General features: G+C 52.9%; 2 protein-coding genes across 2 annotated transcripts in view; both read left to right on the top strand.

Moving 5' to 3' along the window:
- Positions 1–7,017, top strand: part of LOC109308836 (zinc finger protein RFP-like) — a 10,002-nt gene extending 2,985 nt beyond the window's left edge. The window contains 7 exon segments of the mRNA XM_019533259.1: positions 1,279–1,320; positions 1,322–1,375; positions 2,270–2,500; positions 4,769–4,791; positions 5,264–5,379; positions 6,171–6,230; positions 6,434–7,017. Of these exon segments, the coding sequence (XP_019388804.1) occupies positions 1,279–1,320; positions 1,322–1,375; positions 2,270–2,500; positions 4,769–4,791; positions 5,264–5,379; positions 6,171–6,230; positions 6,434–6,987 (1,080 nt within the window). The 3' untranslated portion in view covers positions 6,988–7,017.
- A 6,768-nt stretch (positions 7,018–13,785) lies between these two features.
- On the top strand, positions 13,786–20,882 carry LOC109308833 (zinc finger protein RFP-like). Its single transcript, XM_019533255.1, has 7 exons — positions 13,786–14,259; positions 15,544–15,639; positions 16,608–16,838; positions 18,274–18,296; positions 18,762–18,877; positions 19,576–19,650; positions 20,256–20,882. The coding sequence occupies exons 1-7, from the start codon at positions 13,840–13,842 to the stop codon at positions 20,807–20,809; spliced, it is 1,515 nt and encodes a 504-aa protein (XP_019388800.1). The 5' UTR covers positions 13,786–13,839; the 3' UTR covers positions 20,810–20,882.
- Positions 20,883–21,870: the final 988 nt, after the last annotated feature.

Genomic DNA, 21,870 nt, shown 5'->3' with positions numbered 1-21,870 from the left:
ACTGCTCGGATTTTCATTCTAGCTTCCTGTCCCTTTATTTTACATGTAGGCAGCTTGTCCCCATGGCAAAGAGAGCAAGGAACAACATAAACACATGTGTAAACAACAAAGAAAAGTAAAACTTCTGGTCTTTCCTCAGACCTAGAGGGAGAGGAAAACCAGGCTCTGTGCTTTTCCCTCAGTGTACCAGCTGCTGCCACAACACTGCTGCTATCGCTGGTACCTCCTCCTCCTTGTCTCAGCCACTCAGGAACTTTTAACTTAACTACGCTACAGCTCAACTACGCTATGCTACAGCTCTGAAACCGAGGCTCTGTGCTTTTCCATCAGTGTAACAGCCATCATCAGCACATCCTCTTCCTCCTCTCCCTCAGCCACCATCCTGGGGAATTTTAACTACCTAATGGCCGGACAGTCATCCTTGCCAGCTGGCCCAGAGCTTCCAGGCAGGCACCTGTTCCCTCTAACCCCTGCAGTTGGGCTTCAGCCCCTGAGCCATGCACCTTGTTACAATCCTCTTGCTGCATTAACAGGAGTAGAAAGGTGGCCTTTTCATACAGGAGTAGAAAGAAATGGCCTTTGTTTTCTTTCTCTTAGCACTGCCCCTTCCCCTTTTCTCTGTCTTTCTCTTTCCCCAACCCCAGCTTATCTCTTTTTTTCTGTTTTCTCTCTCCTTCATATTCTGTGCCTTCTGCAGTCCTTTCATAGCATCTCTTGAAGTGCACCTGAGTTCACAAAATCTTGTGCTCTATAATCATACCTTATTTCCTTAGTTTGTGAAGGTGCATATCTACCCTGCCTCTCAGCAGAGTTCAGAGCATCATTGGAGTGAACCCTACCATTCTTCACACATCAGCTATGCTAATGGAGTTGTTCTCTCATTACGCTCCCTCTGTCCAGGCAGCACAGTTACCAGAGGCTCTAAGGCTGAACCCCTCAGGCCGTGTCAGCTCTATAGTACCAGAAACAAACCTTCAAGAGTCTCACTCTGGGATGTCTGTTTCCCTCTCTGTGAATTCAGTTGAGGACCAGGCCCAAAAAAAGATGTCTGTGGCATGAAATTTTGTCCTCAGCTTCAGAAATTGTTTGCACTTTGCAAGTATCTCCAGTGTCATGGGCATATTTGGATCTGCAAGGAACTGTAGAGTCTTGGCATTTGGATAACCAAAAAAATCTCTTCATTAGCACCCCTCAAACCAAACCACTGAAATCAGCACATGCATCCCCCTCCTCCTGCTCATCAACATAAAATGGCTCAAATCCTTTCTGTTGCTTTAGGAAAAACTTCAGGGCCATTTGAAGACTCTGAGGGAAAGGAGAAGAAAACCTCTTGGAACTGAAACAGTCTGGAGAAAGAAAAACCCAGGAGTATCTGGTAGGTGTCTTGGGACCACAATGGGAGGGATTTCCAGGGCTGAGGAGCATTTACCCAGCGCCACCTCCTACATGATTTCACCAAAGAAGCTTTGTGTATATGCGGTTCTTGCAAGAAGCTGCTCTTGCCTGATATTAGGGATCATAGTGGGACTCAAGGGAAGAAGCGGGTGCCTGAAGTATGCGAGGCTTTGAATTTGGCCCTGAAGTCAAAACCAGCATCATGTTTTGCATCTAGAAACATAGTGGAGAGCAGACTCTGGAGCACTGGAGCAACGTGCTCCTGACAACCCGCCTCTCTCACAGAGGAGGCTGCCTTGTTCTGCACCAGCTGCAGCTTCTGGATGGGGCTCAAGTGCAGGCTAATAGAAAGCACATTTCTGCAGTCTGTGCCTGAGGTTACAAGGATGTGGATGACAATTGCCAGATCCAGACCAGATGGTGTTGGCCTCTAGTCACCCCCATCAATGAGAGGTTTCATTATTCACCACAAACCAGGAGGGCTGCCAACCGTCATCACCTCTGTCTTCTCTGGATTCATCTTCAATTGCTTCTCCTGCGTCCAGTCCCCAGCTGTTGCCAGCTCCTGGGTAAGGACCAAGACTAAAGTGCCTGGTTTAGATGAAAAAGAGGGACAGAGTTGGGTGTGATCTGGCCCACAGCCCTAGATTTGGCCCACAGGCACCATCAGCATAGTGACAGTGCCTCACTCCAAACCTTTGACTGATCTTACCCAGCATGGCCACCTCCCCTTAAAACATATTAGGGTCAAATACTGTTACTGCATATCAGCCAGGGGGAAGGATATCATCCTGGTGCCTTGGGCTTTGCCAAGAATCTGCCCTCTGTACACTCGGGCCTGTGCTGGTGTCACTTAAGTGTTGTCATTTTACAGAAATGGACAAGAGCTGAGAAACAGAAGATTTTGTCCAAGTTTCATCAACTACGCCAGCTACTACAGGAACAAGAGCAACTCCTGCTTGCCCAGCTGGGACAGCTGGAGAAGGAGGTTGCGAATATGCAGAAAGAAAAGGGAACCAAACTGTCTGAGGAGATTTCCCATCTCAATTTGCTGATTTGTGAGATGGAGAGCAAGTTCGAGCAGCCAGACAGTGAGTTCCTGCAGGTGAGACTGGGCTGTCTCCAGCACAGAGCCTTGTACTGGGAAGGGAGTCTGCTGACTCCTGAAGTCCAGCAGTTAGAAACCACAGGGTGACCCAGTATGTCAGGGGTGGGAAATGATTTTGGTCTGTGTGTCCCAGCTACCAGCGGAGGGTTCGGGATTGAGGGTATGGTCACGGGTAGAAAGGTAAGAAAGGTTTATTGACTTAACAAAAACATAACTACACACAGATAACAAAACAACAGATAGCCGATAATAATTCACGTCGGCAACTTATTGGCAGTCCCCTCTGATGCCTGATGTACAACAAGTTTCTCTTCTGCAAAGGTCAGCGAAGTCAGGCATCCCTGATCAGCGCTGTCTGAGAGGTACCAGAAAGGACCCTGGCATTCAGTCCTGGGGCTCTTTGAGATCCATGGGCCCGCTGATCCAGGCCAGCAGCTAATTCGTCCCTTTCACAAAGCTGTATCTTCCTTCTAAATGACTCCCAGATGTGCCAGCCAATTTATAACTTCTGAACTATGCTGATAACTTACACCCATTCAGATTCTTTTATTTCAACTGTCCTTAGACTGACCAATAGCAGTACAAGCCTTGCATTCTTTTGATAAGGTTAATTTTAACTATGCCACAGGGCCTTACTACTTCAAGGCTTTGCTAAATTTTCAGCCTTACTTTATACAAGGCTTTACTACATCTTTGACTTTTATTAGGCTCTTAGGAACAGCATGTAGCTTAATATCTGAACAAATACAGAAAAACACTTGGTCTAATCTTCATAGAGCCTTCAGCAAGCACCTTTATCACACAGACATGATTTTCAGCTGTCACACCGTGGGCCACATAAGGACTTTTGATGAGCTGTTGTGGCTCAGGTCAGCACCTTCCTCCCCCCATAGAACAACTCACCAAAACTCCCCCTGCAGGATGGAGCAATGGGCGGGATGTGTTCAGGATTGCAACGGGTGGTTGAGGCTGGGCCCAGGGGTGGGGTTGTGGGGCGGTGGTGGCGTGGTGTGGGAGCCCTGGGTAGAGCCATGGTCAGCTGCCTGCACATCCCTCTGACGGGCACAAGTTCTGCAGGCAGAGTAATGCAGGGAGTGGATTGTGGCTCTTCCCTGGGCTCTGGACCAGCATTGTCATCGCCTCAAGATTTTGGCCCCATTCCTGGATGCAGATCTCCCCCTGCCCACCTATGGGTACCAGGGGGTCTCTGTGGGGACCCCAGGATTATGAGACAGGGCCAGTGTGGGGTCAGGGCTGGGGCAAAGCCCTGGTTCTGTGGACAGGGACGTGCAGGGTTTGGGCCCAGGGCAGAGCTGTGAACTACTCCCTGTTGTGTCCCTGTGCTGTAGGTGGGAATGTGGGAGTATGTGTGTGTGTGTGGGGGGGGGGTTCCTGGGAGCTGGCTAGGGATGGGGGCAAGGAAGCAAAAGACAGGTGATATGTGCAGCAAAGCCCCACACGAGGAAGCCCATGCAGTGCTCCTACCCACACCCACAGTTGCACAGCTTACTGGTGGGGATGCTTTTGGTGCAGCTGCCCTCATTTACTGCACCTCCTCCTCCTACCCGTGCTGTGGCCATTCGGATGGGGAGGAAGCTGCTGCTGGTCAGCTCCTGCCTCAGCACGTAGGGGTCTGGCTTCAGCTCCTGGCTGCTTTGCACTGACTCTGCCCACCCGGTGCACTGAGCAGCCACCTGAGGGTGGAAGAGTGGGTGGCCAGGAGCTGGAGCCAGAGCCCAGTGTGCTGGAGCAGGAGTCACCTGGCTGAAGCTTCCTCCCCGTCCAGAAGGGCGAAACGGGTAGAAGCAGGAGGAGAAGCCTCTACTGGAGGCAAGTAAAGCCCATCAACACCCAGGCAGCTGCAGTCACACCACGACCAGGCCCATTTGAAGTTGTGCTCACTGGCCAGGGCTGGAGTGGTGAGTGCAGACAGGAGCACAGCATTAAGTGCCCTAGGTGGGGTTTGGACCCATGTGGAGTGCTGCGAGAGAAGTCAAAGGCCAGATACAATCATTTGCTGGGATGGATCCTGCCCACAGGCCGGATTTTGCCCAATGCTGTTGTTCATGCATCACAGCCATAAGAGTTCTTAATCTCCGAAAAATTACAGACACAAACATGACGGATGGAAAAGCTTCAGCAGCTCAGCCAGTCATTAGCCCTTGAGGCTACATAGTGCTTCTTTATGTGCTTGTTTCCAAATGCCTCCCTAAGATCCCCAGGATGTAACATGGGCAAATCACATTGTCTCTCTTTGCCTCCTAGGATATTAGAAAGACCCTGAGCAGGTACCTGGCTCCACTTCATTCCTCCTCACTTGGGCTGATGCTGGGAAGCAGCTGCAGAGCATAGCAGACTTGTGCCTCCCCAGGGCTCAGCGGTGCAGTTGGTGCGGCAGGATGCAAATTTCTCCAGTTAACTTAATCCTGAGAGGAGCATTTCTCCAAAGGTGAGGGGTCGTCCGTCCTGTCAGACAGACCATTTTTAACCAAAAACCTCTTCAAGGGATGTCTCTTCCCTTGATGTCTGGCTGCCTCTGGGCCCTCGGTGTGGAATATAGGCCATTCTTTGCCAGGTCATCAGTCACGATTCTGCCCAGGTCAGCGGTGACCAAGGGTTGGGGGGAAACATCTGAATGGGCCAGTGCAAGGGGCGGTCGCACTGCCACTGCCTGTGCTGCACCTCCGTGGAGCAGGGCTGAGCAGCGAACGGTGCTGAGGTCTGCTAGTTCATTCACTCACCTGAGATGGGTTTTCCCAGGTATGAAAGAGGGGAGATCCCACAGCCAGTGCCAACTTCTTTTGAGCTGGAAAGGAGACTCCAGGATTTCTGCCAGCAAACCTGTGCTCTGACAGAGACTGTGAGGAAGTTCAAAGGTATGGAGAAGGGATGGGGAGGGGACGCAGAGAGGGGGGTCTGTGGCCATGGGGGGAGATGGGCTCTGGTCTACTGGCTGAAAACCAAGTTATTTACAAACGGCACAGAGCCCACAAACTGAGTGGAGGTCGGAGAGTCCAGGCATTAACGTGGTACGTTCGTGCACCCTGTGACATCAGAAAGTATTAAGGCCCCCGTGTAGGCAGATAATTCTCATTCTTTCCCCAAGACAGAGCCAGGCAGGGGCTGTGCTCTGGGCCCTGTCACTCGCAGCTGCACAAGGAGTCAGTGGGACCTGCAGGAGCCCAGCTCCTCTGAGTGCCAGGGCTTGGTTGCTCAGTGGTTGGCATCCAAAATAGAGACTCCAAATCCAAGGCTTCTTCAGAAATGTTGAGCCAGCTAGTTTGTCTGCAGTGGGCTGTAGTGAAAGGAGAAATCTCCCTTCCCATTTCTCCCTCCCCACAAGAGTAGCAGGCACTGGGAGGGCTGAAGTAGGGAGAGGCGGGCTAGTCAGATAGGGGGAAGCTATACTTTTTATGTTCTGCTCCCCTGCAAAAGCAGGACATCACCTCCAGGCAGAGATGGTGCCACGGTCGAGGGGCAGAGAGATGCAGAGGCAGCTTCTGAAATTACAACAGCTGCAGGTGCTGGTACCTGGGGTGGAGATGGAGCCACCCCAGCATCTCTGCTCAGCCTGAGGCATTTGGGTCAAAGAGGTGGGACCTAGGCTGCAATGTCCTTACCAGCCCAACAGCAGGAAGTGTCATGTCTGTGCCCCTTTCCCCTCCAGACATTCTGCCATCTGTCCAGGAGAAGAGAAGTGGGGATGTACCACAGCCATACACCAAAGGTAAGCTCTTGTGGGGTTGTCCTGAGTCGCAGCAAATTCCCAGCTGCGGGGCTGTCTGTGCTCAGCCTCCAGGGCCCAGGGCAGAGGCAGCTCCGGGGGCCCAGGACAGGCCCAGGCAGGACGGGGCTGCTGGGGTGGGGGAGGAATGGCCCCATCTGCCCCAGGTCTGGGCTCAGTCCTGATGCTGCAATTCTCCCTTCCAGTGATGGTGACTCTGGATCCAGACCCAGCTCATCCCAAACTCATCCTGTCTGCAGATGGGAGAAGTGTGACATTGGCAGGCAGAAGGCAGCACCTGCCTGACAATCCTGAGAGATTTGACTTTGAGTCCTTTGTGCTGGGCCGTGAAGAATTAAGCTGGGGGAGACACTACCGGGAGGTCAAGATGGATGTGGACGAGGGGAATGGCTGGGGCCTGGACGTTGCCAGAGACACTGTAAGGAGGAAGGGAGAGATCAAGATAAGCCCCAAGGAGGGGTTTTGGGGTGTGCTGCACTGGTGGGGGAATCAAATCCAGGTTCTTACTGCATCTGCTCCCACCTGTGTGCACCTGCCCCAGGAGCCAAGCAGGGTGCGGGTATGTCTGCACTATGCAGAGGGACTGGTGTCATTTTTTGATGCTGATACCGAGACCCCAATTTTCACTTTCCCACCGGCCTCATTCACTGGGGACAGAATCCGGCCCTGGTTCTGCCTCCGCCTCCAGCCTATGTTACGCTCCAATTTTGATTCAGGCCAACTCAGACTGCGCCCCTGAGCCAGGCATTAGATGTTGCCCAGCAGATGATCACATGGGTGTCTCTGGCTTTGTTCTAACTCGTCTCTCTGACCATGGAGGACCCCCCTCAACTCAGCCCTCTCCCCCTTCTTGGACCTAGGTGATCTCGCTCCTTCTCTTGGACCTAGGTGATTTCTCTCCTCTTACAACAAACCCAAGCTGTGTCTGTACACATCAGCCCCTGCCACTGCTGCAGGGTCCCAAGGTGTAACAGGACTTGGGCTCCAAGGACAGCCATGACATGTCCTGGTGGCCACATGGCTCCTGTTCTGCTCCAGCTTTAGAGTGCCCTCTCTTTTTTTCACCTGCCACACCTTTGTTAGAAGAACTGATGTGGGAACAGGAAAGCTGCCCCCAAGGATCCTAGAGTGAGCCCTGGTCTGGATACCTGTTCACGGTTTCTCTATAAACCCCTATGATCTTACTACATCCTTTATGTTAAGTGGGCCCTCCTGACCTGTACGTGTCTCCCAGAACACCAAATGCCTTATGGGCTGTTCACAGCCTCCATCCCCCACTACAAGCTCACAGGTGTTACCCCTTATTTATTAGTGGGGACTCGCCTCCAGTCTCTTTTGGTCTCTTAAACTTTTATTGTTCTCTGCTACATTTTAGGCTCAAGCCTCTTTACCTTTATAACTCTGTTCAGGCCCCTTATGTCTAATCACTCTTTGCAACTCTTGGGCTCAGGCTTCTTTGCCTTTATCAACCTCCACCCATCTTGTGCTTTAGTCTTGCCCCATTAGGGCCGTGATCTGATCCCTCTAGGGCTTTGCCCTTGCTCCTCTAAGGTGCTGGGCCCCGGCCCTGTCTCTGGCTCGCTATCTCTCTTTCTCGCCATCTCTCCAGCTGGGCCTCTGGCCCTGGTTCTCACCCTCTCAGGCTGCAGCAGCTTGTGTCCTGTCCCTGGCAGGCTCATGCTTCATGAGACCTCCACATTTCCCCTATTGGTCCATATCTGGTCCACTGTTGGTAACCACCACAAAAGAATAAGCCCACTGGCTAGAGCAAAAACTCTGAGCACACTAGCAGCAGAAGCAAAATACCTCTCATCCTGGGGCTTAGTCCCTTGTAAGCCTTCAGCCACTTGCTTGCAGTCCCCATAGCCACAGGGTCTCAGTCAGCACGTCATGCCACAGCCACATCCTGTTCTTGACAAGAGGCAGAAAGAGAAAGGAAGAAAGAGAAGATGAGGAGGATGACAACGTTTACTTCAGGATTCCCTCAAGAACTGAACTATTATGCATTATAATTATAGTTGACTTTCATCCTGACTTACATAGACTTATAATGTAATAACAGGTAATATGAATAATAGGAGTCAATAATATTATTAATTCCAATAGTAATATATTAATAAGAGTTTGTAGTAATAGTAATGTTAATGCTGATTTATTAATGGTCAATAATAATTGTAACAGTTCAATTCCTTATTACAGCATTTCTAAGCAGGTAGATCTGCCTTATCACCCTACACACATCCTGCACCTCCACCGTGTATATGTATATGTGTGTGTATATATATATATATAGCCAATATATGATATAGACTTATGTTATATAGACTTATATTTGATTCCTTATGATGAGAAAGCAGATAGTGAGCATAAGGCAGGCGATTATGCGCCCTCCCTGCCTCTTTCCCCATAGAAGGGCAGTTGGGGGGAAGGAAATGCCCACCTCCTGGTTCAAGCTCCTCCCTCGGTCCCTTTATCCCCGTACAGAAGAGATATATACCCTTTTGCTTTACATACTACCCTTACTGAACTTGTATTACTTCCTTCTCCCGGTTGCTGGCTACAAGTACTGCTGAGGCTTCTCTTCTGTATACTACTTGAATTGCGGAGGCTTTCTTGCAGGCTTTGGCCCGAGCATCAGCTTGTGTATGGTAAGAGTTGCACAAGTTCTGCAAATCCATTTCATTTTATTCCATCCCTCCTCCTGGTTGCTGGCCCTGTTTGCTAATGAGCATATTATGGATTTGTAATTAGAGGGTTGCTGCTGGCCACAAATGCGGAAGTTTTTTCTTGGTTGCTGGCAAAGACCTCTGGCAAATTCCCTCCCAGGGTCTTGGTAGTAGGCCCAGGCCTGCGGGCTCTTTGCCCCACTTGCTCCCCTCTGTCTTACATCTCTCTGCTGTACCCTTGCAACTTTGGAATTGTTGCTGGCCACAAAGGAAGCTGTATACCTGAGCTATAACCTCTGCAGTGGCAGAAGCTGAGGCTTCTTTGTTGGCTTTGGCCCGAGCACCAGCTCGATTTGCACAAGTTCTGCAGGCCCTTTTCATATAGTCTTCTTGCCCTCCTCCTGGTTACTGGCCATGTCCCAGCAAATTTGGACTGGGGTACATGTCTTCTGACTGGGAAAAAGCTTCTTGCTGGGGAAAACCCTCCCTACCTCTTGCATCAGCACGAGCTGGACAAGTTCTGCAGACGCATTTCATTCATTGCTGCAGCTGTGCTCGGGAGCTATGACCACTGCAATGGCAGAGGGCTCAGGGCGCAGGGGGGGCCTTCCACAAAGGAAGCTGAGGCTTGAGTTTCTTTTCTGAATTGCGGGGGCTTTCTTCTTGGTTGCTGGCCAAGACCTCCAGGTAGTAGGCTCTTCATCCCACTTGTCCACCTCTGCCGTACACCTTGCAGAGGCGTTTTTCTTGGTTGCTGCCCAAGACCTCCAGGGCCAAGAGGCTAGTGGGCCAGTTGTTGACTGAAACAGGGAAGGCACCTGGAAGCTGTTTCAAGGTAGAAGGCAGCGGTGCGGTGTTTCGGTTTGCTTTCTGTTTGCCTGTCTGCAAGTGAAATCTTTGTCCTGTGCTTTTCTGTCTTATGCAGTAAACCTACTCTGAACTTACAGTTTGTCCTGTGATAACTGATTTTGTGGCAGCTAGCAGCAGCAGGCTTCATCGCTGGTATAGAGACGGCACACCTATTTTTTCAAGCCAAGGGAAGCCAAGAGCTTCTTGGTTCTCCACTGAGCTGTAAGGTCTGATCAGGGAGCTGGCCAGATTGAGTCTTGCTAAGCAGAGAAGAGTCTCCCATGAGCAAGACCCAGTGTCAGTCTCAAGGTACAGCAGGACACTGGGTAGAGGTCTGTGTCCTGTAGATAAACCCTAGGCCACTCGAGGGTTTGTCACGGTCTCCTTCCCGCCCTAGACTTGTCCAGAGCCAGAAAGCTGAGGGCTGGGTCCGAAGGGATTTTTCACAGTCTCAGGGTTATCTGTAGCACACGACTCCCAGCACTTTTTGCCAAAGTTCCCCAGGTCCAACTCACTACCTACCTCAGAGGGAACTCAGGAGGGTATGTGCCAATTCATAGTGAATTGACAACACAAGAATTGCAGAGGGCTGTAGTTGCTTGCTACCATTGCAACGTGCCCTGCGGGCACACAATGTTCGTGCTAACTGCACCTCATTGGCGTTCCTTTTCTCGATATTTCCCCAAGACACTTTTTCTGCTCAAGGTCGGATCTGGTCAGGGTGCTAGCGAGATAACTGATTTCATGGCAACTGGCAGCAGCAGGCTTCTCTGCTCATACAGGGAGGGCACACCTGTTTTTGTAAGCCTAGGGAAGCCAAGGGCTTGCGGGTTCTTTACTAGCTGTAAGGTCTGGTCAGGGTGCTAGTTACATTGATATTTCACTCCTCCTGCACTAGACTTGCCCAGAGCCAGAAAGCTGAGGTCCAGGCCTGAAGGGATTTGTGCTCCGGGCGGGATCTGTAGCACATCACTCCCAGCACTGTCCTTGGGTCAAAGTTTCCTGCCTAAATCCGATCCCGCATGGGGGATTAATGCTATCGAGCTGCTCTGTGCTGCATGTTCCTTCCACAGTGCCAACCTCCACTGCATGTGCAGTTCGCCTCCTGGCAGTAGGGTTGAGGATTAGCAGCAAGGCTGAGTATAGGAGCTGGCCACTCCAGCGGGGAGGGAGTGGTGCCTGCTCTTGGTGCCAGGTTGCAATGGATGCTTGCACTAACAAAAGGTTTCCTCCTTCCCTACATTGACATCAGCACTACAACACAGGGGGACCTGGGAATCCAGGACTTGCTTGTCTTCCACCACAACAGGGGGGATGAAGTGGCCCTGTTTTTCATAGATTCATAGCAGCTGGAAGAGACCGTGCAAGATCATCAGGTCCAGCCCCCCTGCACTTGGGCAGGAAAGACTGGTGGGGTCAGATGACCCCAGAAAGGTGGGCATCAAGAAGCTTTTTGAAGATTGCCAGGGTGAGTGATTGTACCACCCCTGGGGGGAGTCTGTTCCAGACCCTCGACACGCAAATCATAAAAGAAGTTTTTCCTTATGTCCAATCTGAAGTGATCTTCAAGAATTTTGTGTCTATTGTTTCTTGTGTTTCCCTGGGGTGCTTTGGTGAACAGATGCTCCCCCAGGCCCTGATGTACACCCCTAATATACTCATAGGCTGCCACCAAGTCCCTTATAAGTCTTTTCTTCCCCAGGCTGAACAGAACCATGTCTTTCAGCCTCTCCTCATATGACCTGCTCTCCAGACCTCTAATCGTGTGTGGCCCTCCTTTGGACTCTCTCAAGCTGCTCCACATCCTTCCTGAAGTGCAGCGCCCAGAACTGGACACAGTACACAGTATACTGGACACAAGTATGACATCAACTTCGTTTCCCGTATGAAGGCGGCGAGTTACCTGATTGTAGAAGGACATGAAGTTGGTCAGGCATGACCTGCCTGCAACAAAGCCCCGTTGCCTATCATTCAGAATAGCGCCTTCTGTTAGCCCATCAGCAAGGGATTCTTTGATGATTTTCTCCAGACTTTGACCAGGGATTCAGGTCAAATTGATGGGCCTGTAATTCCCTGGGTCCTCCTTTCTCCCTATCTTGAAGAGGTCTGTAGTAAACTCCTACAGTCAAATCCCCTTCCTCCTGCTCTCCCACTATCTTGACCCAGAGAGTCTCAAGTCACCTTTCTTTATTGCCAGCCTCTGCTTCTAGGGAGGTGTACCGTTCCTTCATGTAGGGAGCAACTCCACCACCCTTCATCCCTCCTATGTAAGGTGTAGTCCTCTATAACTATGAACGCCAATCATAGGTGGAGTCCCACCTGATCACTGTAATCCCTATGAGATCACATTGCTTATTGATTAGCAGGAAGGCCAGTTGTTCCAGTCCTGCTTGTTCCCTATGCTCCTGGCATTTGTATACAGGCAACTAAGCCTGCCATTGGAGGCCCCACTCTTCCTGGTGTGCTGCGGAAAGTCCTGTCCTTCGGCTGGTGTCAGATGCTTCTTATTGTTTCTCCATTTGCTGGTTCCATGGCTGCGTTCCTCCCCTTTGATGTGCGGTGGCTGCCATCCCTTCCCAACAAAATGTGTGCTGTGGTTGAAGAAGCCAAAGCCCTCGTGGTAGCACCAGCACCGGAGTCTTTTGTTCATTTCTTCTATGCATCTGTCCCTTCCGTACCCATGGCCCATAACCGGAGGACCCAGGAGAAGACTACCCATGCCCCTGACCCCTTAAGCCCAGCCCCCAGAGCCCTGCGGTCCTCATGACACAGTCAGGATTGTTCCTGGCCGTGTCATTCGTGCCCCCATGGATGACGAGTGTGGGGTAGTGGCTGGTGGACTGTACGAGTTTAGGAATCCTTTCAGCCACATCCCAGATACGAGCCACTGGGAGGCAGCAGACCTCGTGGGTTAGTGGTTCAGGGTGGTAGATCACACCCTCTGTCCCCCTCAGGAAGGAGTCGTCTACCACGACCACCCTGCATCTCTTCTTTGGGGTGGTAGCTGGCTGCCTTCCTTCCTCCAGAGCTTCTGGTCCCCATCCAGGGGAGGAGTGAGCCTGATGCTGTGTGCCTTGGGACCCAAGATGACCATCTTCCAAGCAACCCCTGGATGGGACTCCAGATTGGTCTCTTTGTTCATGCTGCTGTGCTTTCAAGCTCTTTCCTCCTCGTTCTTTTGGTGAAAAGCCTAGTAGTAGTTGTCGATCTCCTGCTCATGTGAAGCCTGCTCACCTCGACCTGGAGCTCCCTCACCTGGCACTCTAGAGACCTCACTAGGGAGCATACCCTACAAATGGGGGTGCCTTTGCTCCCATTCCCAGTTACTGGCAGGTGTGACAGGCAGCCCCAGGCTGCTGCTGGGGAGGCTGCTCTTCTGCGCACACTGTTTCTGCGGGGATTTGCTCCATGGCACAGACTATTTCTGAGGGGCTGAGGGGTTTTTCTAGGCCCTTCTCCCACTAAGAAGGGGCAGGTGATATTCTTGGGATGTGCCCAAAGCGCGCCCCCCCCCCCCCGGAAAATTTGTGCACTAATATGGCCATGGATTGCTCTACCTCCCTCCCCTGCTGTTGTTGTCCTCTGGATCTTGCCTGGTGCTGTTAGGCCACTTTGGCCATGCCTGTGTGACCATGGGGAGCAGCCGTCTGTGTGTGCTGAGGGAGGGGTTGTGAGCAGCCCTCCCCCAGGCCCTGATGCTGGATGCACTCGTGCCCTGCCGACCTCTGTGCCAGGGACTGTCCCATCGAGTTCCTGGGCAGGACTGGCCTGGGGAAAGCAAAGCACCAGAGAAATGTGGGCAGGATCAGGGCTTCTGGGCTTTGTCTGCACTGAATATCACTGCCAGTATATAGAGCACAAGCCTATTTCCCCAGACACTCAGGAGTTAGACTGAGTTTCAGCTTAGGAATTGCTGAAATAATTTAAATGAAAAAAACCCTTCTGTACTCCTGGACTCCTGCCAGGTCAGCTGGTACTCACCAGCATTTCCAGGAAGGGAAAATCCAAGCTGTTTATGAGCATGCACCAGAGCTCAGGAAAGTGAAACCAGCCCTGTCCCCTCCCTGCTCCCAGCCATGGCCGCTGAGAGCTCTGTACAAAGCCTCCGGGAGGAAGCGACCTGCTCCATCTGCCTGGACTTCTTCAGGGATCCGGTGATGGTCGTGGGCTGCGGGCACAACTTCTGCCAAGCCTGCATCACCCAGTGCTGGGAGGGGGCTGAGACGGACGTCACCTGCCCCCAGTGCAGACAGACCTTTCCCCAGGGGACCCTGGGCCCAAACAGGCAGGTGTGCAATTTAGTAGAACTGGTGAAGGGCCTGAGTGTGCGGCCAGCGGAGGCAGCCGGAGGGCAGCAAGTGTGTGGGGAGCACGGGGAGGCTCTGAAACTGTTCTGCCAAGATGATGAAGCCCCCATCTGCGTGGTGTGCGACCGATCCCGGGCGCACCGATTTCACAGCGTGGTTCCCCTAGAAGAGGCTGCCGAGGAGTACAAGGTAGGAACTGTTTTTTGGCTAATGTACCCCAGCTTTAGATTTAATTGCAGGTAGGTTTATTTCTTCCCACACTTCCTTCCACGGGTCATTTCTCTCCCTCAGGTGCTGGTGTGACCTGCTGTGGGGAGCCGCCCTTGTAGGGAACAGGCTACAACATTTAATTGGGCGTGTAATGATTTCTAGGGGTTCCTGCCTCAGACAAATATAGCTCTTAAATGAGAAAGACACAAAACCTCTTTGCAACAGTCCTGGAGCACAGGTTCAAACTGGACCCCAGGGTTCACCTCCCAATTCAACATTCACTTGTTCCATTATACAGGACTGTCTCCAAAGCCTAATCTTGCATATCAGTGCATCTTCCCTCCTAAACAAAGCCATAAGCCATCCCAGATAGCAAACTCCACGGTCCGTATTCTCAGCCTGGCAGCGCTTTTGGGGGGGGTGATTACTAGCACATTGCTCTTTAGCACTCCCTTTTTCCAGCCTCTCTGCCTTGAGGTAGGTAAAAGAGTCTTTATGACCCCCAGCAGGAGCTGAGCTGAAGGTAGGTAATTCTACAGGAGAGTAACAGGGCATTATGGATTTACTGCTCATTTCCTTATTTTCTTTTTTTCACTTCTCCTAGCACCATCCCCTTCCCCCCGCCCTCTCTCCGTCTCTCTTCCCCCACGCCCTGCTTGTCTGATTTTTTTTTATTTTTTCTTTCCTTCATATCCTCTGCCTTCTGCAGTCCTTTCATGGCATCTCTTGAAGTGAACTTGTGTTCACAAAGGCTTGTGCTCTCTGCTTAGTCCATGAAGGTGCATATCTACCCTGTCTCCCAGCAATTTGGAGCATAATTGGAGCGGACCCAACCATTCCTCACAGCTCAGCTATGCTAATGGAGTTGTTGCTCTCTGACTATGCCCCTTCTGTCCAGGCAACACAGTTATCAGAGGCTTTAAAGATGAACCCCTCAGGCTGTGACAGCTCTACAGTCTCAGAAACAAGCCTTCAAGGCTGTCACTCTGAGACGGCTGTTTCCTTCTCTGAGAAGTTAGTCAAGGACCAAACGGGAAAAGATGTCTGTGGGCTGAAGCTCCCTCCTCAGCTCCAGCAATTAATTGCACTTTGGGTGTTTCCAGCGTCATGAGCAGACTTGGATCCCCAAGAAGCACTCGTGTGTTGGGATTTAGTTAGTCAAAAAACTCCCTTTATTAATACCCTGCAAACCAAACCACTGAAATGATCTCATGCACCCTCCACCTCCCGCTGCTCAAGCTAAAAAATTTTCTATTTCTTTAGGAAAAACTTCAGGCCCACTTGAGGACTCTGAGGGGAAGGAGAGAGACCCTCCTGGGATTCAAACAGACTGGAGAAGGGAAAACCCAGGAGTATCTGGTAGGTGCCTTGGGATCACAAGGGGGAGGGATTTCTGGGGCTAAGGAGCCATTACCCAGAGCCACGTCCCACACAATTCACTAAAGCATCTTTGTGTATATGTGGTCCTTGCAGGAAGCTACTCTTGGCTGACATCAGGGATCATAGTGGGATACAAGGGAAGACGGGGGAGCTTGAAGTATACCAGGCCCTGGCTTTGGCCTTAGAGGTCAAAACCAGCACTGTGTTTTGCTCCCATAAAAGTAGTGGAAGCCAGAGCAGATTCTGGAGCAACCCGCCTCTGTTGCAAAGCAGCTCTTGTACCAGCTGAAGCTTCTAGATGAGGCTCAAGTGCAGGCCCATTGAAATCACATTTCTGCAGTCTGTGTTTGTGGTTACAAGGATGTGAATGATGGATGCCAGATCCAGCCCTGATGGAGTTGGTGAAAGGTGCCCCTAGTCACTCCCATCATTGAGAAATTTCTTTATTCCCCACAAGCCAGGAGGCTGCCAGACATCATCGCCTCTGTCTTGTCTAGATTCAGGTTCAATTGCTTCTCCTGTGTCCAGTCCCCAGCTGTTGCCAGCTCCTGGGTAAGGAGCGATATTGAAGCACCTGGTTCAGGTGAAAAAGAGGGACAGCTGGCTGTGATCAGCATGCTGTGATGGTGCTTCACTCCAAATCTCTGATTGATCTCACCCAGCATGGCCACCTCCCCTTAATACAGGGGTGGGCAAAATTAATATTAATCTGCCCTGGGCTGCCTGTCATGCAGCCCTTGATGGCTTGCCAAAACTCAGTAAGCGGCCCTCTGCCCAAAATAATTGCCTGCCCCTCCCTTAATGCATATTAGGGTCAAATGCAATGGCAAAAAAAATGACTGCATATCTGCCAGGGGGGAGGATATTATCCTGGTGTTTTGGGCTTTGCCAAGAATCTGTCCCCTGCACACTCAGGCCTGTGTTGGTGTCACTTACTATTGTTACAGAAACAGACAGCAGCCGAGAGGCAGAAGATTATGTCTGAGTTTCGGCAACTGCGCTGGATACTCCTGGAACAAGAGCAGCTCCTGCTGGCCCAGCTGGGAGAGCTGGAGAAGGAGGCTGAGAAAATACAGGAAGCAAAGGTCATCAAACTCTCTGAGGAGATTTCCCATCTCAGCGAGCTGATCAGCGAGATGGAGGCGAAGTGCCAGCAGCCAGCGAGTGAGTTCCTGCAGGTGAGCCTGTGCTGGGGACAGCCCAGGGCCTTGTCCTGGGGGGGACGGCTCCTGACTCCTAGAGGCCACAGGGTGACCCAGTATATCAGGGGTGGGCTATTATTTTTGCCCGTGGGCCACACAGGGATTTGTGATGAGCTGCTGCAGGCCAGGTCAGCACATTCCTCCCGCCACGGAACAACTCGCCAAACTCCTGATGCAGGATGGGGCCGTGGGTGGGCTGTGTTCAGGAGTCAGATGGGGGGTTGAAGTGGGATCAGGGGCAAGGTTATAAGGGGTTGCCAGTGTGGTGCTGGAGCCCTGGGCAGAGCCGTGATCTGTGGCCTACACACCCCTGCAACGGGTGCAAGTTCTGTAGGCAGGGTGATGCAAGGTGTGGGTCATGGCTCTTCCCTGGGCCCCTGCCCAGCACTGTCATTACCCCATGATCCTGGCCCTCTCCCAGCATGCAGCTCTCCACCTGTGCAGTTGCAGGCGCTGGGGGTGGTCTTCATGGAGGTCCCAGGATCATGGGGCAGGGACAGCATGGGCCTGGGGCTGGGGCTGGTGCAAAGCTCTGGTTCTGTGGGCAGGAACATGCAAGTTTGGAGCCCAGGGCAGAACGGAGATCCACTCCCTGCACACCCCTGCCCTGTGGGTGGTGGGGTTTGGAGGGTTAGTGTGCACATGTGTGTGTGGTGGGGGGGGTGCTGCCTGGGTGTTAGGTCCTGAGAGTTGGCCAGGGTCGAGGGGAGGGATGGAGTTGAGGGGCAGGGAGCACATGCAGCAGCACCCTGCTTGGGGCAGCTGGCACCATGCTCCTCCCTGCAGTTGCCGGCCCAGCTGCAGCCAGTACACATAGCTTACTGGTGGGGCTACTCTCAGTGTAGCTGTAGTTGCTGAGATGCAGCTCTGCTTCCTTCACCTGCAGCAGCTCTTGCTCCTGCCCCTGCTGTGCCCATCCGGATAGGAAGGAAGTTGCGGCTGGGCAGCTCTTGGCCCAGCATGTGCAGTTCTGGCTCCAGCTCCCGGCTGCCTTGCACCCACTCAGCCCACCTGGTGCGATGCGCAGCCACCTGAGGGTGGCAGAGTGGCTGGAAGGTGGCCAGGAACAGGATCCAGAGCCCTTAGTGCTAGGGCAGAAGCCACCCGGCTGAAGCTTCCTTGGGCTGGATCCAAGACTTATGTGGTCTGGATCTGACCTGTGCCCCAGATCCAGCCTGTGGGTCATATTTTGCCCACCCCTGTGGTACATGCATCACAGGCATGACAGTTGATCTTCATCTCTGAAAAATTACAGACAGGCACATGCCAGAGATGGAAAGCTTCAGCAGCTCAGCCAGTCGCTCGCTCTGGAGGTTACATAGTGCTTCTCTATAGGCTTGTTTCCAAATGCCCCCCTGAGATTCCCAGTGTGTGACATGGGCAACTCATATTGTCTCTCTTTGCCTCCTAGGGTATCAGAAAGACCCTGAGCAGGTACGTGGCTTCAGTTGACTCCTCACACGGGCTGCTGCTGGGAAGCGGCTGCAGAGCATGGTAGACTTGTGCCTCCCCGGGGCTCAGCAGTGCGGTTGGTGCGGCAGGATGCAAATGTCTCCAGTGAACTTAATTCTGAGAGGAGCATTTCTCCAGAGCTGAGGGGTTGTCCATTGTGTTGGACAGACATTTTTAAGCAAAAGCCTCTCAAGGGATGTCTCTTTCCCTGAGGTCTGGGTGCCTCTGGGCCCTCGGTGTGGAATATGGGCCATTCTTTGCCAGGTCATCGGTCAGTAATCTACCCAGGTCAGCAATGACCAAGGCGGGGAAAAACATCTGAATGGGCCAGTGCGAGGGGCAGTCGCACTGCCACTGCCCATGCTGCACCTGCGTGGAGCAGGGCTGAGCAGGGAATGGCACGGAGGTCTGCCAGTTCATTCGCTCACCTGAGATGGGTTTCCCCAGGTGTGAAAGAGGGGAGATCCCACAGCTGGTGCCAATTTCTCCTGAGCTGGAAAGGAGGCTCCAGGATTTTTGCCAGACAACCTGTGCCATGACAGAGACTGGGAGGGAGTTTAAAGGTACGGAGAAGGGATGTGGGAGGGGACGCAGAGAGGGGGGTCTGTGGCCATGGGAGGAGATGGGCTCTGGTCTATTGGCTGAAAACCAAGTTATTTATAAATGGCACAGAGCCCACAAACTGAGTGGAGGTAGGAGAGTCCAGGCAGTAATGTGGTATGTCCGTGCACCCTGTGATCTCAAAGTATTAAGGCCCCCGTGTAGCCCGATAATTCTCAGTCTTTCCCCAGGACAGAGCCAGGCAGGGGCTGTGCCACTTGCTGCTGCACAAAGAGTCGGTGGGAGCTGCAGGAGCCGAGCTCCTCTGAGCAGCAGGCCTCGTGCTCAGTGGTTGGCATCCAAAATAGAGACTCCAAATCCAAGGCTTTTTCTGAGATATGGACCCAGCCTGTCTGGCTGCAGTGGGCTGTAGGGAAAGGAGAAATCTCCCTGCCCACTTCATTTCCCCCCGTCACAGGAGAAGCAGGCATTGGGAGGGTTCCTGTGTGTCTCTGGAGTAGAGTGGGGCAGATGGAGGGAGGTTGCTTGAGGGAAGCTACACCTTTGATGTCCTGCTCTCTTGCAAAAGCAGGACATCACCTCCAGGCAGAGACGGTGCCACTGTCTAGGTTCAGGGAGATGCAGGGGCAAGAGCTGAGCTGCAGTATCCTTACCAGCCCAACAGCAGGGAGTGTCACGTCTGTGCTCTTTTCCCCTCCAGACACTTTTCCATCTGCCCTGGAGAAGAGAAGTGGGGATGTACCACATGGGGATGCACTACAGCCATACACTAAGGGTAAGCTCTCGTGGGAACGGCCTTGAGTCGCAGCAAATTCCCAGAATCCCGCACAAGCCATGGACGGACCCTTTCTCTCCGCTCGGGGCCCTCGGCTGTTCAGTTCTGTGCTGGGAGGGAGCAGGTGTCCCTCGGGGTTGCTGTGTCTCTCCCCTCGTGCCTGGCAGAGACTCCCCTGTTTCTTCTCCTACCGCTTCCCTCTTCTCGGGGCAGAGCCAGGCTCTCCCCAGGGAGCTGCTGTGGAAGGAGAAGGTGGGGAAAGGGGGATAAGGATGCTGCTGCCTTGTGCCACTTAGGCATCCTCCCACACTGTTTGAGGAGATCGTCTCCACAGCTGCCTCTTCACCTCCGTTCCTAGCCTGGGAGTGGATGGCAGGTCAGAGGGGCTGTCGCCTGCCTCCTCTTGCCCCAAGCTTAGCAGGGGCAGGAGTGGCTGCCAGTGCCAGGCTGAGGAGCTGCGGGGCCGTCTGTGCTCAGCCTCCAGGGCCCAGGGCAGAGGCAGCTCCTGGGGCCAGGACGGTCCCTGGCAGGTCGGGGAAGGGGGGGAACGGTCCCACCTGCCCCAGGGCTGAGCTCTGCCCCGACGCTGCGATTCTCTCTCCCAGCGACAGTGACTCTGGATCCAGACACGGCTCATCCCTCTCTTGTCTTCTCTGCGGACAGGAGAAGAGTGCAACGAGCAGAAACACGGCAGCATCTGCCTGAAAATCCTAAAAGATTTGGTTCTGAGCCCTGTGTGCTGGGCTGCGAGGGATTCATCTCGGGGAGACACTGCTGGGAGGTGGAGGTGGGGCAGGGGTACGGCTGGGCCGTGGGGGTGGCCAGAGAGTCTGTGAAGAGGAAGGGACTGATCAGCTTTAGCCCCGAGGGGGGGATCTGGGCCGTGCAGCGCTGTGGGGGTCAGTTCCAGGCTCTCACGGCCCCTGCTCCCACCCGCCTGGACCTGCGCCAGGCGCCCAGCAAGTTGCGGGTCTGTCTGGACTATGCAGGGGGGCAGGTGGCATTTCTTGATGCTGACACCAAGGCCCCGATCTTCACCTTCCCACCGACCTCATTCGCTGGGGACATAATCCGACCTTGGCTCTGGCTCGAGCTGAGATTTGGCTTCAGTGTCAAGCAAATGGGTTTTTGTCCAGTCCAGCTCAGGCTGTGCCCCTGAGCCAGGCATGGGATGTTGGTCACGTGGATGTCTCCGGCCTTGTTCTAACTGGTCTCTTACCAGCCCTCTAACTGGCCCTCTGTCCAGCCCTCCCTTCCTTTCTCAGACTCAGGTGATCTCTCTGTTCTCACAACAAGGCCAGGATGTGTCCATATAGATCAGCCCCTGCCACTGCTGCAGGGTCCCAAGGTGTAATAGGACTTGGGCTCCAAGGACAGCTATGACATGTTCTGGTGGCCACATGGCTCCTGTTCTGCTCCACTCCTTGCTTTTTTTTCCTGCCATGCCTTTGATAGAAGAATTGATATAGGAAAAGGGAAGGTGCCTGCAGGGGTCCTAGGGTGAGCCCTGGTCTGGTTACCTGCTTGTGGATCCTTTTTAGACCCCACTGATCTTATTCCATCCTTTATGGTAAGGGGAATCTCCTGTCCCGTACGCACCTCCCAGAACACCAGATGCTTTACGGGCTGCTCACAGCCTCCGACCTCCCCTGCGGGCTCGCAGGTGCTACCCCTTATCTATTAGTGGGGACTCGCCCCCAGTCTCTGCTCTGGTCTCTTAAGCCTTTATCATTCTCTGCTACTTTTTAGGCTCAGGCCTCTTTGGTTATATCAGTCTGCTCCAGCCTGTTCAGGTCCCTTATACCTTATAATTCTCTGCAACTCTTTGGGGCCAGGCCTCTTTGCCTTTATCAATCTCTGCCCCTCTTGTGCTTTGGTCTAACACCCTTAGGTCTGCGATCTCACCCTCTGGGGCTCTGCTCTTGCCCCTTTTAGGCAGTGGGCCCCGGCCCTGTCTCTGGCTCTCCCCATGTCTCCAGCTGGGCCTCTGGCCCTGGTTCTCACCCTCACTGGGTACAGCTGCTTGCGCCCTGTTCCTGGTAGGCTAAAGGCTTGTGCCTCTGCGGCACCCTGGGATCTCTGAACTTCCCATCAGTCCCTTTCTGGTCCACTGGTAATAACCACCAGAAAAGAATAAGCCCACTGGCTATAACAAAAACTAAGCATGCTGGCAGCATAACCCAAATACCTCTCATCCTGGGGTTTAGCTGTTTGTAAGCC

Source organism: Crocodylus porosus, unplaced genomic scaffold, assembly GCF_001723895.1.
Source record: "Crocodylus porosus isolate Cpor-Errol unplaced genomic scaffold, CroPor_comp1, whole genome shotgun sequence".
In the NCBI taxonomy this organism is placed as follows: Eukaryota; Metazoa; Chordata; order Crocodylia; family Crocodylidae; genus Crocodylus; species Crocodylus porosus.
Note: the sequence above shows the minus strand (reverse complement) of the source record. Positions and strands in the feature narration are given on the sequence as shown.